Below are 17,079 nucleotides of genomic sequence, written 5' to 3' on the forward strand. Positions count from 1 at the left end.
CATGGAAAGTGACCATGCTGTTGGCCCTGGCCTCGGCCAGGCGAGTGTCAGAATTGGCGGCTTTGTCTCACAAAAGCCCATATCTGATTGTCCATTCGGACAGGGCAGAGCTGCGGACTCGTCCCCAGTTTCTCCCTAAGGTGGTGTCAGCGTTTCACCTGAACCAGCTTATTGTGGTACCTGCGGCTACTAGGGACTTGGAGGACTCCAAGTTGCTAGATGTTGTCAGGGCCCTGAAAATATATGTTTCCAGGACGGCTGGAGTCAGGAAAACTGACTTGCTGTTATCCTGTATGCACCCAACAAACTGGGTGCTCTTGCTTCTAAGCAGACGATTGCTAGTTGGATGTGTAGTACAATTCAGCTTGCACATTCTGTGGCAGGCCTGCCACAGCCAAAATATGTAAATGCCCATTCCACAAGGAAGGTGGGCTCATCTTGGGCGGCTGCCCGAGGGGTCTCGGCTTTACAACTTTGCCGAGCTGCTACTTGGTCAGGGGCAAACACGTTTGCAAAATTCTACAAATTTGATACCCTGGCTGAGGAGGACCTGGAGTTCTCTCATTCGGTGCTGCAGAGTCATCCGCACTCTCCCGCCCGTTTGGGAGCTTTGGTATAATCCCCATGGTCCTTACGGAGTCCCCAGCATCCACTTAGGACGTCAGAGAAAATAAGAATTTACTTACCGATAATTCTATTTCTCGTAGTCCGTAGTGGATGCTGGGCGCCCATCCCAAGTGCGGATTGTCTGCAATACTTGTACATAGTTATTGTTAACTAAAACGGGTTATTATTGTTGTGAGCCATCTTTTCAGAGGCTCCGCTGTTATCATGCTGTTAACTGGGTTCAGATCACAGGTTGTACAGTGTGATTGGTGTGGCTGGTATGAGTCTTACCCGGGATTCAAAATCCTTCCTTTATTGTGTACGCTCGTCCGGGCACAGTATCCTAACTGAGGCTTGGAGGAGGGTCATAGGGGGAGGAGCCAGTGCACACCACCTGATCCTAAAGCTTTTACTTTTGTGCCCTGTCTCCTGCGGAGCCGCTATTCCCCATGGTCCTTACGGAGTCCCCAGCATCCACTACGGACTACGAGAAATAGAATTATCGGTAAGTAAATTCTTATTTTTAGCTTTCATTTCTCTGTTGCATTCTAGAAAATTACAAACCGAGAGTGATTGATTAGTTAGTTTTTCACTTGTCTTTGTATACTAATTTAGGGGTGTATTTACTAATCCTTTGAGATAAAGTCAGGCATGTCAAAACTGCGGCCCTCCAGCTGTTGTGAAACTACATATCCCAGCATGCCCTGACACAGTTTTGCTGTCAGAGAATGCTAAAGCTGTGTCAGGGCATGCTGGGATGTGTAGTTTCTCAACAGCTGGAGGGCCGCAGTTTGGACATGCCTGGATTAAGTCAATGGAGATAAAGTACCAGACAATCAGCTCCTAACTGCCATGTTACAGGGTGTGTTTGAAAAATGACAGGAGCTGGTTGGCTGGTACTTTGGGGTCTATTCATGAAGCAGTGAAAAGAGTGGAGAAACAGACCAGTGGAGAATTGGTGGACTCCAATAAAGCTGCAGGAACATCTCAAGGATTATCAGTGGAAACAGGATGCACCGGAGCTAAATTTTGAGCTTCATGGCAAAGGCTGTGAATACTCATGTACATATTTTTAATACATTTGCCAAAATCTCAAAAAAACTTTTTCACGTTGTCATTATGGGGTATTGTGTGTAGAATTATGAGTGAAAAATGTATTTATTCCATTTTGAAATAAGGCTGTAACATAACAAAATATGGAAAGTGAAGCGCTGTGAATACTTTCCGTATGCAATGTATATTCACAACATCATACTTCTACTTTCTTTAAATAACTTCTTTTTTTAATACCTTTTCTGGGGTGTCTATTTTGTTACGAATATTTCTTATCTGCTAGAAAGATTATTTCCCATAAGTAATATTAATAAAATAATATTAATAAAAACACTAGACAGAACGGGTCCCAGCGCTGGTCCCTAAGGTACTGCACCTCTGTGTTAACACTTCAGAAGATCATATGTAATGTTCTGATTTGTTGTCTACATGTTGTAATCGCAAAGTTTGTTTATACTGTACTTCATGTATTTTAATGTGTCAGTGCTTCTAAGATAATGTTTTAATGGCACTTTGTATACTTTATGCAGGAAAGCATTTAGTACATTTTCATTTATTTTTAAAACTGTACACCTTTTGAGGTGTCAACGAGCCTGACAAATCTGGAATCTATTTTCACTCTGTAAGTTTAGCTGAATGTAACCTGTCAACTTGTTTATCAACATACTGTTTTATTTCTTGTTGGGAACCAGCGACTTTTACGAGCATGGCGCTTTAATGATGGAGGAAGAGGGGGCTGTGATTGTTGGCCTTCTCGTGGGTCTGAACATGATCGATGCAAATTTGTGCCTTAAAGGAGAAGATTTGGATTCTCAGGTAAGAGTGCCATTATTCTAAGGTGATAAAACGAAAATTGTGTGGCTGCTCTTCCTTTATTATTATTATTATTATTATTATTATTATTACTATTACTATTACATTTGATACCCCTTTCACTTCGCCAAAATAACCCGGGTTATTGTCGTGTCAAGCCGGGTCGAGGTGCAGTGTGAAAGCACCAAAGTCAATAACCCAGGTCAGCCGACTTGGTATTTCAACCCGGATTAAAAGAAGGATTATTCTCGGTTCAGACCCGGGTTATTGTGCATGTTAAAGCTACTGACCCGGGATATTCAATCAGGGTGTGAGAAAATAGGGCTGTTTCCATGTCAGAGAAAAAATTAGGGTGCGCTATCAATAGCAGCTGGTTGGGGTGGTAAGTTCCCCAGAAGGTTAATCGAAAGAAAAGACAAAGATACCAGCGCTAGCTGCTCATAATAGAAAAATTTAATTTTAAAACTCCGAAAGGCTTGTATAAAATGAAACACATTTATTATCAACACTTATGAAAAATATCATAAAATTTAAATATATAATGCCACATTTAAAGCCTGTATATATTAGATTAAAATTCCACAGTGCTGGCTAGGAAACTCTCAAAGTAGGACTAAAGTCACTGGATAGGACCATCAATAATCGGTTGCTGGCATATATCCGATAATATAGCATTCATGAGGTTGCCAGTGATGCAAATGCAGATTTTGTCCACCTCATAAGTACTGGAAAATCCTTTGGAAGTGTCCTTAGAAATAAGGGGGTAAATTTACTAAGATGGGAGTTCTATTTAAGATGGGATGTTGCCCATAGCAACCAATCAGATTCTACTTCTCATTTATCTAGCACCTTCTAGAAGATAATACCTGGAATCTGATTGGTTGCTATGGGCAACATCCCATCTTAAATAGAACTCCCATCTTAGTAAATTTACCCCAAGGAAGGGATCCAGGTGGGTGGATGCTGCAGTGGAAAGTCCAATCTTTAGCATAGGAGTGACCAATAAGCGCCAGCGGAATTGTGGATGTCAAAACAGGCCGGAAGCCTGGGAAGATTTCTTCCAGTTGATGAGCCACCCGTGGGCTTGCAGAAACTGGATAGTCAGATCCATATGGCGTAGGAGAACTTCTGGGGAATTTGCCAGGATCAACAAGTCGTCCAGATACGGTAGGATCCCTGACCCCTTGACGGCGGAGTACAGCCATGACCTTGGTGAAAACACGCAGAGCCGTGGTCAAGCCAAAAGGTAACAAGCCGAAATTGGTAATGGAGGTTGCCCACAGCAAACCTCAGATACTGCTGATGCGACATTGTAATGGAAATATGCAGGTAAGCATCCTGTGTTTCCAAGGAGACCATATAATCTCCAGGTTCCAAGGCCAGAACAATAGAGCGAAAGGGTTTCCATACGAAACTTGGAAACCCTGACAAATTTGTTCAAGGACTTGAGGTTGAGAATGGGCCGTGAAGACCCATTCGGTTTCGGGACTAGGAACAGCGGTGAATAGTACCCCTTGCCTCTCTGAGCCAGAGGCACTTGTACTACTACTCCTGTGTCCAGGAGGGACTGTACCACCGAATGAAGAGTTTTTGCCTTCACCTGATCCGAAGGGACGTCTGTCAGGCAAAATCGATGAGGGGACATTTCTTGAAGGATACGGTGTAACCTCGAGTGACGACTTCCCGTACCCAGGCATCGGAAGTGTTCTTCAACCATTCCTGGGTAAACCCTAGAAGTCGGCCCCCCACCCTGGGATCCCCCAGGAGGAGGCCCGCCCCGTCATGTGGCAGGCTTGTCAGTTTTGGAAGCAGGCTGACGGGCAGCCCAGGCCCGTTTGGGTTTGGGCTTAGCAGGTTTGGAAGTGCGACTGTGTTTCGGGTATACCTGACCTTTTGCTTTTCCGGGAGGACGAAAGGAACTAAAGGAAGTACTCTTAGCCTTCGGCGCCGAAGGAGCAGTAGTAGGCAGACATGCCGTTTTAGCAGAAGCTAAGTCAGCCACTATCTTGTTGAGGTCTTCTCCAAAAAGAATGTCTCCCTTAAAAGGCAGCACCTCCAGGGTTTTCTTGGAGTCCAGATCAACAGACCAGGACTGCAACCAAAGAATCCGGCGAGACAGGATAGATGTAGTAGAAGCCTTAGCCGCCAGAATACCGGCATCAGAAGCCGCCTCCTTCACATAATGAGAAGCTGTGACAATATACGACAGGCATTGTCTAGCGTGATCGGAAGCATTGGAAGGCAACTCGGCTTCCAACTCCTGGGCCCATGCCTCAATGGCCTCTGCAGCCCAACTTGCTACAATAGTGGGCCTATGCGCAGCACCAGTGAGGGTGTAAATTACCTTTAAACAATCCTCCACACGCTTATCCGTCGGTTCCTTCAGAGATGCGACGGTAGTCACAGGCAGAGCTAAGGATACTACCAGCCGCGCCACCTGCGAATCCACTGGAGGTGAAGTCTCCCAATTTTTACTTGGCTCCACAGCAAGAGGATAGCGAGCCAGCATCTTCTTGTGAGGTGTGAATTTCTTACCTGGAGTTTCCCTGAATTCCTCACGTATGTCCACTAAGTGGTCAGAGTGAGGTAAAACTTGCTTAACCACTTTCTTTCGTTTGAACCTGTCTGGTACCTTAGGAACGGCATCAGACTCTGTGTCATCAGTGATCTGAAGAATCATCCTGATTGCCTCCAACAAGTCAGGAACATCTACCTGCGAACCAGCCTCCCCATCAGAACTATCAGGGTCAGTATCTGAGGGGTCAGTATAGACACCATCCTCATCAGATGAGGTGTCAGGAACTGTGGTAGACTGTGAGGAAGTAATGGCCCGTTTAGCTTACCCCTTGGTCTTAGGCGGGCGAGAGTCGGATTTCTTTTTAGTCAGTGACTGGTTTAATTGCTGTAACTGATTAGAGATTTGATCCGCCCAGGGCGGATTAATTGCAGGGACCATAATTGGTTGTACCGGTGGGGGTCCCATATTAGGCGTAAGTTTATACCCCTTTTCCACTAGCTCTTTTAAACACGGGTAAATGCGCGGGGGCGCGCTTTTACCTGTGTTTTTCCCTAGTGGAAACGGGTCCCCCGGCAGATTCCCGGATCAAGTGATCCGGGAATCCTACCCTGGTAGCTAGCCGGGTTGAACACGTGTTCAACCCGGCTAGCTGTCTAGTGTGAACGGGAGCCGTGTCGAGGCGACACTGCTCCCATTCACAGTGCATAGGGAGGGCGGCGCTGGGAGATCATGTGATCTCCCAGCGCCGCCCCTGCCGCGTCACTAGCTCGTCACCAACCCGGCAATTGCCGGGTTGGTGAGCGCTGTCTGCAGGGGGCTGTAGCACGGGTTGCAGCCGTGTCAGACGACACGGCTGCGACCCGTGCTACGCTAGTGGAAAAGGGGTATTAGGTACAAGTGTAGTTAATAACAAGGAAAATGTAGCTCACGGTGGGTCTGTCACAACTGAGGGCCTGAGCTGACGGGAGGCAGCCTCAGTTGTAGGGGCTGAGATGTAACGGAACCTGGGAGGTTGTATCAGACCCCTAGACATGTAAGTAACATGTAGAATAACTGCCCGAAGGCGTGACCACGACAACCAGGATAAAAGTCAATGATGTTTATTATGACAAACTCCGTAACACAGCAGCAGTAAAAGGAAACATAAAAGTCAACAGAGGATAAATACAATTCCTGGGTACTACAGGGTGGCAAGGGCCACAGGCACTGGTAGTGTGAGACAGTTCTTATAATCTTCTAGTTGGAAAGTCCTTACCAGGCCTGACTGTAGCAATGGAGAGAACCCAGGATCGTACCAGCTGATGTTCCAGGAAAGGCTGGGCTGCTGAAGGTAAAACGGCTGCTGTGGATACTAGCTGGAACCAGACTGTTGTTGGTACGGAGTGGATACTGGCTGGAACCAGTTAAATAATAAACGAACTTGAGAGCGATGAAATAATAATGAAGTTTGGAGTTTGAGAGCGGTGAAATAATAATACCGGTGGAGAGTGGTAAACTGCAGAAAAGGACACCGGCCCTTTAAGAGAAGCTATACACTGCTGGAAGCTGGGCTGGAAGCAGGTGATTGTTTGAGAGTGGTGAAATAATAATACCGGTGGAGAGTGGTAAACTGCAGAAAGGACACCGGCCCTTTAAGAGAAGCTGTACACTGCTGGAAGCTGGGCTGGAAGCAGGTGATTGTTGTAGCTGGAAACAGGTGAGTCCAGAATGGATCGGAGAGTCAGGCTACACCGCAGATGGAATGCTGGTGCTGGTCTCTATAGCAGAAGTCTGGAGACAGGAGCTGGAACCTGGAAGACAATCACAGTAAAGAGACAAACTGGAACTAGGTTTGACAACCAAAGCACTGACGCCTTCCTTGCTCAGGCACAGCATACTTATACCTGCAGCAAGGAAGGGGTTGGCTAGGCAATTATGCAAATCAACAATACAGACAGCAGATTGGTGGAAATAATCAGATGACAAAATCCAAGATGGCTGCGCCCATGCAGACACTTGGAGGGAAGTTTGGTTTGTAATCCATGTGAGAATTGAAACCGTAATGGCGACGCCGGCCACAGGAGACAGGAGACGCCAGACTGACAAGCGCACATTTAACCACGCGGGCACAGCGGAGGCCGCGGCTGATGAAATCACCACTCTGACATTCTGCATGTGGAAACTCAGGAACAGCGGGATCCGGTCCTGGAACGCTGAGCCAGCCTTAGGATGCATCTGAAGGGTAAGTAATGGCGTCCAGATACCCGGATCGTGACAGGGTCATTTTGAACCCCCGTTGCCACTATTCCACTGGGGGGAAGGGAACCCCCAGAACCTGAACTCTCTGCTGCCAAATTTTCCTCAAACATGCCCGCAGCGTCACCAACACACACTGTGGGATCAGCTCTAGCTTTGTTGCCCCCTGTAGCCGACATAGCTAAAAGTACAATCTTGGGCAACACAGTACAATATTAGCAGCACTATACCTGACAAGCACCCCCTGTGCAGCTTATGTACTCTGCAAACAGGGAATTCAAGAGGTATATGGTGACTAAAAATCACAAAGAAAAATACACAATGAGTATATCTTGTGAGACTCCTATATCAGATAATAAACCTGATGCACTGAACCCCCTCAGGTCTAGAATATAGGGATAGCAATCTGAGTGAGAGACACGAAATGGAGGACACACAGCAGCTACATGCACACACATGTAGTCACAAGTTGTTTTATAATGCACCACATATTGTACGGAGTAATACATGTGTCCTATGCAGGGAAACCGTATGAGGGAAGTAAAAGTGCATTGATACAAATGGGATCCGGTCTTTAGGTTGACAATGTTTATGTCGACCACTATTGGTCGACAGGGTTTCTAGGTCGACAGGTCAAAAGGTCGACATGCGTTTTTCAAAAATGTTTTCATTTTTTGAACTTTCTCATACTTAACGATCCAGTTGGTCTACTAATGGGAATGGTAATCTGTGCCGAGCGCAGCATTAGCGGAGCGAGGCACCTTGGCAAGGGGACACTGTGCACTAATTGGGGTTCCCGGTCACTGTACAAAGAAAACGACACCAAAACCCCATAAAAAACTCATGTCGACCTTTTGACCTGTCGACCTAGATCATGTAGACCTAAAGACCCTGTCAACCTAAAAACCCTGTCGACCTAGTTTACTGTTGACCAATAGTGGTCGACCCAAACATTGTTGACCTACTTACTGTCGACCTTACATACCACACCCGATACAAATAATGAACAAAACACAAGACCTGCAGGTCTGCATAATGACATACCTGAAAATTAGTCAGGAAGAATAAAAATGAATGAGTGCAGTTTCTATTAAATCACATGGCAGATAGAAGAATTCAGCATTAGACATACAGACAGCACCTGCCATCTACACTTTGCATCAGATATAGAGATTTGTCAGACCAGGCAATGTTTCTCCAATCTTCAGCTGTGTTGATTTGTTGAGCCTCACCGTAGCCTCAGTTTCCTGTTCTTGGCTAACTGGAGTGGAACACTGTGTGGTGGTCTTCTGCTGCTCTTGTCTGTCCGCTTCATAGTTTGACTTGCTGTGCTTTTAAGGATACTCTTCTGCATGCTACTGTTGTAGCACATTGATATCTCTGTTACTGTTACCTTTCTGAAAATAAATTTTCCCACCTTCTGTTTTACCAATATTGTACATGGTAGCAGCTGTGTGGCAATATTAATGCCGTATATGGATACAAAACCAGAAGAATTTTGTTATCCGCACTAAATGGGAATTTCTCCTGCAGGGTCCACAGGTTATCCACAGGATAACATTGGGATATGAGGTAGCGACAGCGGATTGGCACCAAACAATCAAAACTTTCGGCATCCCAGAATGCAACGGGCCTGTCCCTATATCCCCGCCTCCTGGCTCAGGCAAATCAGTTTTTTGTTTGGTGCGGCAGGAGCCAGACCACGGTCAATGGGCTGCTGGTTTTTGGCAGCCATATGCTTTTTTATTTTATTTGTTATAGTTTTACTAGTTTTTTTTTTTGAGCGATCTTTCTAAAAAGCGTCTTATACTTACCTTAGAAAGAGTCACTCTAACAACTCCCCGCCGGGTCGCGACAGCGCTTACCCACGTGAACAGTGCTGTTTCGGCGGGCGTCTGTGTAGGGTGTACTAGCAAGTCCAGCAGACATTACCAGGCTGTGGCCGGACCAAGGGGAAAAGGTATGGCATTGGTTCCACTTAGTAGGGGAAACGCGAGACACAGCCACACTGTTACGGGATGGAGACTACATGAACTGAATTCCCGCTTCCATCTGAGACACTGTGTATCTAAAAGGACCCAGTCACAGCATAGGCAGCTGTATGAATGGTGCGTCGGTGTTCACTTGGGCGTCTGTGTTCACTGTAGGTTCACGGGGCGGTTGTGTACACTAATAGCGTCTGGATCCACTCAGCGTTCGCTGACATATTGATCGATCCTGGAAGCGGGGTGAAGTCTTCCTGTATCCCACTTTCCTGAGCAGGGTGATACAGCACTAAGTCTCTATCTACCTTTGAGTACAAATAGTTAGATAAGTGCCTGCATGTGAGTCTGTAAACTATTGCTGCTGTTTCTTTAGCTGTGCGACTGAATACGGTTAAACTCCTATATAAGGTAATGCAGTAATATGTTTCTCCAACATACTTGAAATATATCTGTAGTTGATTATGTGCTCATATTGCTTATTATACTAATGTATAACCTGTGACTTTTTGCTGACTTTACCATAATTCTGTTACTTTCTGTGTATTCCGATCCTCCATGCTGGTGCAAGGCAGGGAGGGATCGGATTGTATGCCACTTTAACAAATTTTAAAGTGATTGTAGTCACAAATTGTGTAGTAAACACTGTACAGGTGTGTGATTTATTTATAATGTATAAGAGAGGCAATGGTGAGGAGGATACACTCTCCACAGCAGCACCTACACTCATTTCATGTTTGTCTTGCAAAGCGGTTAACCTCTCAGGTTCTGGTTCAAAATGGATTATGTGCAAATTGTTTTAGCTTTCACCAAAGCCTCTTAAATAATCCAAGGCAGGCACAGGTTCAAGTTGAACCACCATGTGGTACTTTAGCACAGACATTATTCAGTATAGCTGAGTGGATAATGCCAGCTCCTGTACCAGGAATAGGTTACCCTATTAACCCTTACATGCAACATTCCACCTGGGGTTTATCACATCAAGTACAGGAAACGGCAGCCTCTCAACAAAAACAGGGTGAAAGGCCGGTGGTAAGTAACAGTCTACACATGTTTAGATGAGGACTCGCCGGAGGATGAGGACTCATTGCACTCTGGGTCTGCATACAGAGACTAGGATGAAGCCCTCAGCTCAGTAGACATACCTGAGCTAATTAGTGCTATGAAAGCCATTCTATCCTTAGAGGAGGCAGCAGACCTTTGGTAAAATCTAAGGCACCTGTGTTTAAATGTCCCAAAACAGTTAGGACCGAGTTTCCTGGGTCAGAGCAGCTGATGGAAATTATACAAGAGGCTTGGGTTACACCCAGTAAGAAGTTTAGAATTCCAAAGAAATGGAATTCGCATTATCCTCTTCCGGCTGGGGACTGTTTAAAAAGGGAGATGGCTCCCAAAGTAGATACGCATGTCATTCATCTGGTGGGATAATCTACATACATCTGCCTTCAACATCATTAAATGATGTCACGGAAAGGGAAAAGAGATGGTTTTCTTAAAACCATTTTCTCTGTGTCTGGGGCAACCATAAAACCAGTCATGGCTTCAGCCTGGTTGGCAAAAGCAGTGGCAGCCTGGGCAGATGCATTGGACGATAATTCAAAGGCAACTAGAAAGCAAAAATCCCATATTGCACATATCAAACAGGCTGCTATTTTTATGGAAGAAGCAGCCTTGGATATGGGTACAATTGCCTATCATGCATTAGCCTCAGCAGTAGCAGCTCGCAGAGCGATTTGGCTACGTACATGGAAAGCTGACTCAGAATCCCAAGATGGTTCTAGAGTCTTTGCCTTTTACTGGAGATATTCTTTTTGGTGAAGAATTTAACCGTATTTTGGAGTCGGAAGCAAACTCCAAGAAAGTGAAGTTTCCTTCCACACACAAATCTAATCCTAGATTTCCAGCTTTTCGGCCCTTTTGGACTCAAGGAAAAGCAAAAGAAAAGGGTTATGGCAAACAGTCTCAATCTGACAAGTCTGGAAAGACTAAAAAGCATTGGGCTACCAGAGGGCCGGCTTCCACATCAGAAGAAAAGCCATCAGCCTGATGGTGGCACCCCAGAGTGGGCGGCCGATTTCTTCATTTTGCACAAATCTGGCAGCTGTCCAACACAGATGCCTGGGTGCAAGAAGCAGTATCTCACGGTTATGCGTTTGCATTCAAGAAACACCCTCCTCCAAAGGTTTTTTTGTACCAGCCCACCTTCAGTGGAAACGAAGACCAGGGCTTTGCAAGAGGCACTTCAGAAGTTGCTTCAGTCAGGAGTGATAATTCCAGTTCCTCCTGCGCAACGAGGACAAGGTTTTTATTCCAACCTGTTTTTAGTCCAGAAGCCAAATGGATCGTTCTGGCCCATACTCAAGCTCAAAGTGCTGAACAAGTACATTTGGGTGCCTCGGTTTCATATAGAGACTTTACGTTCCTTTATTTTGGCCATGGAGCAGGAGGATTTTATGGTATCCCTGGATATTTAGGATGCTTACCTACATGTTTCTATAGCACTGCCCCATCAGTGCTATCTCAGGTTTGCTATGCTCCAGCAACATTTTCAGTTTCAGGCTCTATCATTTGGACTGGCCACAGCTCCCAGAGTATTCACCAAATTTATGGTGGTAATGGCATCTTATCTCCATCAACAGGGGATAAGGATTTTTCCATACCTCGACGACTTATTAATCCTGGCACAATCTCAGGAATTGCTTCAGTGTCATCTGCAACAGACAATAGCTTGTTTGCAGAGACATGGTTGGCTCATAAATTGGGCAAAGTCGTCCCTGGTTTCATCACTTGGGGCTGTGTTGTATTCGAGTGTTCAGAGAGTAATTTTACCTCTGAACAAAATATCCAAAAGTCAGTCAAGGATTCAGGAGCTGCTACACAGTCAAAAGGTATCCATTCACGCAGCAATGCGTGTGATGGAGTTGATGGTGTCGACATTCGACATGGTGGAGTATGCTCCGTTCCACTCGAGACCTCTGCAACGTCTGATCCTATCCAAATGGAATGGTTTATATCAGACAATAAAAACGCAGACTATGGTCCTTCCTCTGGAAGTGAGGAAGTCATTAGCCTGGTGGCTACAGACATCCCATCTGGACAAAGGGAGACCCTTTTGGATATCCGATTGTAAAATTCTGACAACGGATGCCAGCCTTCAGCGCTGGGGAGTGGTGTCAGGAAGGAGATGCTTTAAGGGGCAGTGGACCAAGGAAGAAAGTTGCCTGCCAATAAATATATTGGAACTTGGGTCCATATATACTATGGCACTTATTCAGGCAAAGGACATCCTTCAGGGGAAACCAGTCCAAATCTGCTAGGACAATGCAACGGCAGTAGCGTACCTCAACCATCAAGGAGGAACTCGCAGCCAAAACGCAATGAAGGAGGTAAGTCACACATTAAAGTGGGCAGAACGTCATCATCCAGCCTTGTCCGCAGTGTTCATTCCGGGAGTCCTAACCTGTGAAGCGGATTTTCTCAGTCGACACGCCATTCATGCAAACAAATGGGCTTTATATCCCGAGGTCTTCCAAGTTCTGGTAGACAAGTGGTGGTTATCAGAAATAGATCTCATGGCGTCCCATCAGAACAACAAAGTTCCCGCATACAGGTCAAGAACAAAGGATCCCAAAGTGATCTTTGTGGATGCCCTGTCAATGAGACTGGACTTTCATCTGGCCTATGTGTTTCCACCTATTGCCCTGTTACCCAGGGTAATGCGAAAGGCAAAGAACAAGGAAGGGGCGCCGTGATACTAATAGTTCCAGCTTGGCCCAGAAGACATTGGTACACAGATACGCAGAGGCTGTCGATGGATGTTCCATTCCTCTCTCAGCGTCCAGATCTACTGTCTCGGGGTCCTTGCTGTCACAAGCACCTGGATCGACTGTCTTTGATGGCGTGGCTCTTGAGACTTCCACCCTGAAAGCAAGAGGATTCTCACAACAGGTAATTCAAACAATGCTCAGAGCAAGGAAACCATCCTCAGCTCGCATTTATCACTGAATATGGCAGGCCTATATTCAGTGGTGAGGTGATCGGAAATTTGACCCTAGGTCTTTCAGTTTGCAGAGTCCTAGCTTAAAGAATAATAATGTTACCGCACCAATAAACAATCAGAACAAAAATGACTATAATAATCAAAGATGACCAACTTTAAATTTTCTGAGTACTGATATTGTTAGTAATCTAGAGTTGGTGGTGCACCGAGGGTACAGTAGGACACTACTGATTAGTCAATATACAAGACACAAGAAAGAAAGACCCTTGGTTGGCGCACTCATTAAGAAAAAAACCATATAGGGGTTAAAACCTAACTTTTAATTAGATCCATATAAAAACACTAATGTTGAAAAAATACTATTTTATAGATCCTTTGTCCACTATACCATGCAGAGTTGCATATTCTATCAATTACATATCCCTAGTGAACAGACAATCTGACAATATAAAATTAAGGCATAATAGCCTAATATGCAGCAGGATATCAATAAACCCTATATTGGGCAGCACAACATGGGGCTTCAGCAGAACAGATATGTAAGGCAGCCACATGGTCTTGCAGTAACACATTCATTAGACATTATGCCTTTGATACCTTTGCCTCTCAGGATGCTGAATTCGGGCGAATGATTCTCCTGTCCAATCATGAGTGTCCCCACCACTAAATTACTTTGGGACATCCCAATGTCATCCTGTGAATAACCTGTGGACCCTGTAGGAGAAATCTTTATGGTAGACTTACCGTTGATAACTCTATTTCTCCTAAGTCCACAGGGATCCCACCCTCACTCACTAACCTCTTCCTTCTTGTACGGAAGGGTGTGCATGTATGTTCTTTTACTTCTGCCTTGAGCTTTGGAAAACAACTGATTTGCTTGAGCCAGGAGGCGGGGGTATAGGGACAGGCCTGTTGCATTCTGGGAGGCTGAAATCTTTGATCGTTTGGTGCCAATCCACTGTCGCTACCTCATATCCCAATGTTATCCTGTGGATCCTGTGGACTTGGGAGAAATAAAGTTATCAACGCTAAGTTTACCACAACGATTATTTAATGGTGTGTTAAGCATATATGCTAGTATAAGGACTTGCAGAGTTGACACCGGGCTGCAAGCTCAAATGTTTTGATCAAAATATGAATAAGATCCCCATGGTTTTATTTGTAGAGAGATTTGCAGTACTGGCATTGGTGCAAATAAACAATTAAAAATAAAGTCTAGCTGTCCGCTTCTACCCATTTTTTTCTGACCTCAATCATTAAGCAGGTGTTTTTGCCCACAGAACTGCCTGTCTTATTGTTTGCGCACCATTCCCTATAAACTCTATAGAGATTGTTATGCATGAAATTGGTGGTAAATTAGATATTCAGACAAATCCCATTTGTCATGTTAAAAGTAATTTGGATCACATTACTTTCCCATTCCGGTATTAGGACAATAACTGACCCCCTTGACCATTCCTGCATACTTTTATGCATTGATTTGCTGTCAAGTGATTTGACTGATTAGATATTTGCATTAAAAACAGTTGCACTTAATAACGTGGCCAGTGCATTTCCTATATGTATATTATACTCACCCACAGAGATTTGGTAACATTCTAATTTGTTTTTGTTTTAGGTTGGAATCATTGACTTTTCTTTCTGTCTTAAGGATACCCAGATGAATGATGACAATGAAAAAAAGTATGTATTTTAATTTAGTTCTAATTGTGTAATATGTGAAGTGCAGCTTTCAGTGAAATAGTAATAGCTTATATTTGAAACTATAAGTAATGAAACTAAATATCTGCCAATCCATTGCTTTCCTGAAGGGTGCAAACAATATTTCTCTAAGTAATAATTCAAGTTAATGCTTTTCAGAGATTTTGCTGTTGCAACAGGACACAAGTCTTCAAAAATAAATGTAAAAAAAAATGTTCATGTTTTGGAAATGTGTGGTTCATAGAGTCGACCACACTTAGGTCGACAATGTCTAGGTCGACCACTATTGGTCGATACCCAAAATAGGTCGACATGAGTAAGGTCGACATGAGTTTAAAAAAAATTGGTGTTGTTTTCTTCGTAGAGTGACCGGGAACCCCAATTAGTGCGCCATGTCCCTTCGCATGGTTTGCTTCGCTCGACATGCTTCGGGCAAGGTGCCTCGCTCCGCTGCGCTCGGCACAAGTTACCGTTCCCAATCGTAGTCCACATGGGTTGTAAAGTATGAAAAAGTTAAACAAATTGTAAAAAAAAACCTCATGTAGACCTTTTGTCATGTCGACCTAGTGACCATGTCAACCTATTGCATGGCGACCAATAGTGGTCGACCTAATGACTGTTGACCTAAGTGTGGTCGACCTGGAGACCGGATACCGTTTTGGTATGTGTATAGTATGTGCTGTTTCCAAAAGCCATCATTGAGAAATAGTGGTAATAATCTCACTGTGACACTCTTAAAATCGCAGCTCTTTTAAGTCACTTATGGCTGCACATAAAGAAGTGACAGCTTATCCAGCAAAGGATAGACCCAACACAATACGGGGAATATGCATCAAACCATTGAAATATAGAAAGTGGAGAAGTTGCCCAATCAGCTACTGTCATTTTATAGACTGCGCTAGATAACTGATGGCTAGAATCTGGTTGTTATGGGCAACTTCTGCACTTTGGGGTATATTCAGTTAGGGTCAGATCCATTCCGACATGCATTTGTCGGAATGGATCCGACAACCCCTATCAATCTCCTCTCAATTCAACTTTTAAAAAGTCTAATTGAGATGAGGGACCCAGAGGAGGAGAGGGGGGGAGCCGCGGGGACAGCCGCAGGCAGACCGAGGAGAGCAGCGTCACAGTAGTCTCACAGCCGCCCGACCTCACGGCAGTGTGCACCCGGCACCAGCAAGCGTGACCACACTTGCTGGAGCTGGGTGGACGATGCCGTGAGCGGCGCGGCTGTGAGAAATCCTGCTGCAGCGCTGTGCTGTAGCGCTTCTCTCCCCTGTATGCCCTGCAGCTGTCCCCCGTCTCCCCGCGGCTCCCCTCCCTCTCCTCCTCTGGGTCCTACATCTCAGTCCAACATTTTTTTATGTCGGACTGAGATGGTCGGAAACGGGGCCAAATCCTGTCGAATTTGGACCCATTTCACTCAAAAGTACGTGAATCGGCAGCAATACCGCCGGTTCACGTACTATTCGACAAGTCGAATTCCACGACTTGTCGAATAAAAACTGATGGCACTGAAAAGGTCAAATCACTATTCGACCTTAAAAAGTCGAAAACAGCCGTCTTTTCGACAGACTGCAGTTTTCGACCCTAATTGAATATACTCCTTTATCTCTTGAATCTCAGCCAACTGACCTAGACATGACTAGTTGTGCTCTGACACACTTTGATTGTATTATAGACTCTGGATGCCCCATTTGCAGAAGTAGTTGGGATAAGGATTGGACAAGCTCCTGTTGTTGAAGTGGTTTGTCAGGAGTTAAATTTAATTGTTTTGGCTAATGGAATTGTCCTTTTATATGACATTGATTACTTGTAATAATGGTTTGTGGTTTTATACTTCTAACCTTTCCCATTGTATATATGTGTGTGATAGTGTGAGCATTACAATTTCTTATTACTATTGTTTTTTTTGTTTTTAACAATTTAATATATTTTGTATTTGTCACAGAGCAGATGAAATTGCCTCTGTTCTTGATCAGAAACACTATGTAGAAGAACTAAACAGACACCTAAGGTATGCGCCATTAATGCATCAATGTTAATAAGGCATTTTTTTTATGTTTGTTTTTAATCTCAGTGCATTTACAGTGAAATTGCTATTTGCTCATTTTAGTTGTTACCACTAGAGGGGGCATCAGCCTATTTTGCACAGACTGAGCGAATTG

The 17,079-nt window shown here is 44.6% G+C and overlaps 1 protein-coding gene across 1 annotated transcript in view; it reads left to right on the forward strand.

The window, feature by feature from the left end:
- The window catches only part of LOC134933252 (RUN and FYVE domain-containing protein 1-like), a 180,436-nt gene that overhangs the window by 68,601 nt on the left and 94,756 nt on the right, over positions 1–17,079 (forward strand). The window contains exons 5-7 of the mRNA XM_063928320.1: positions 2,352–2,475; positions 14,826–14,890; positions 16,863–16,928. Coding sequence (XP_063784390.1) covers positions 2,352–2,475; positions 14,826–14,890; positions 16,863–16,928 — 255 coding nt within the window. The remainder of the gene's footprint in view (positions 1–2,351; positions 2,476–14,825; positions 14,891–16,862; positions 16,929–17,079) is intronic.

Source organism: Pseudophryne corroboree, chromosome 6 (assembly GCF_028390025.1).
Source record: "Pseudophryne corroboree isolate aPseCor3 chromosome 6, aPseCor3.hap2, whole genome shotgun sequence".
Taxonomy (NCBI): Eukaryota; Metazoa; Chordata; class Amphibia; order Anura; family Myobatrachidae; genus Pseudophryne; species Pseudophryne corroboree.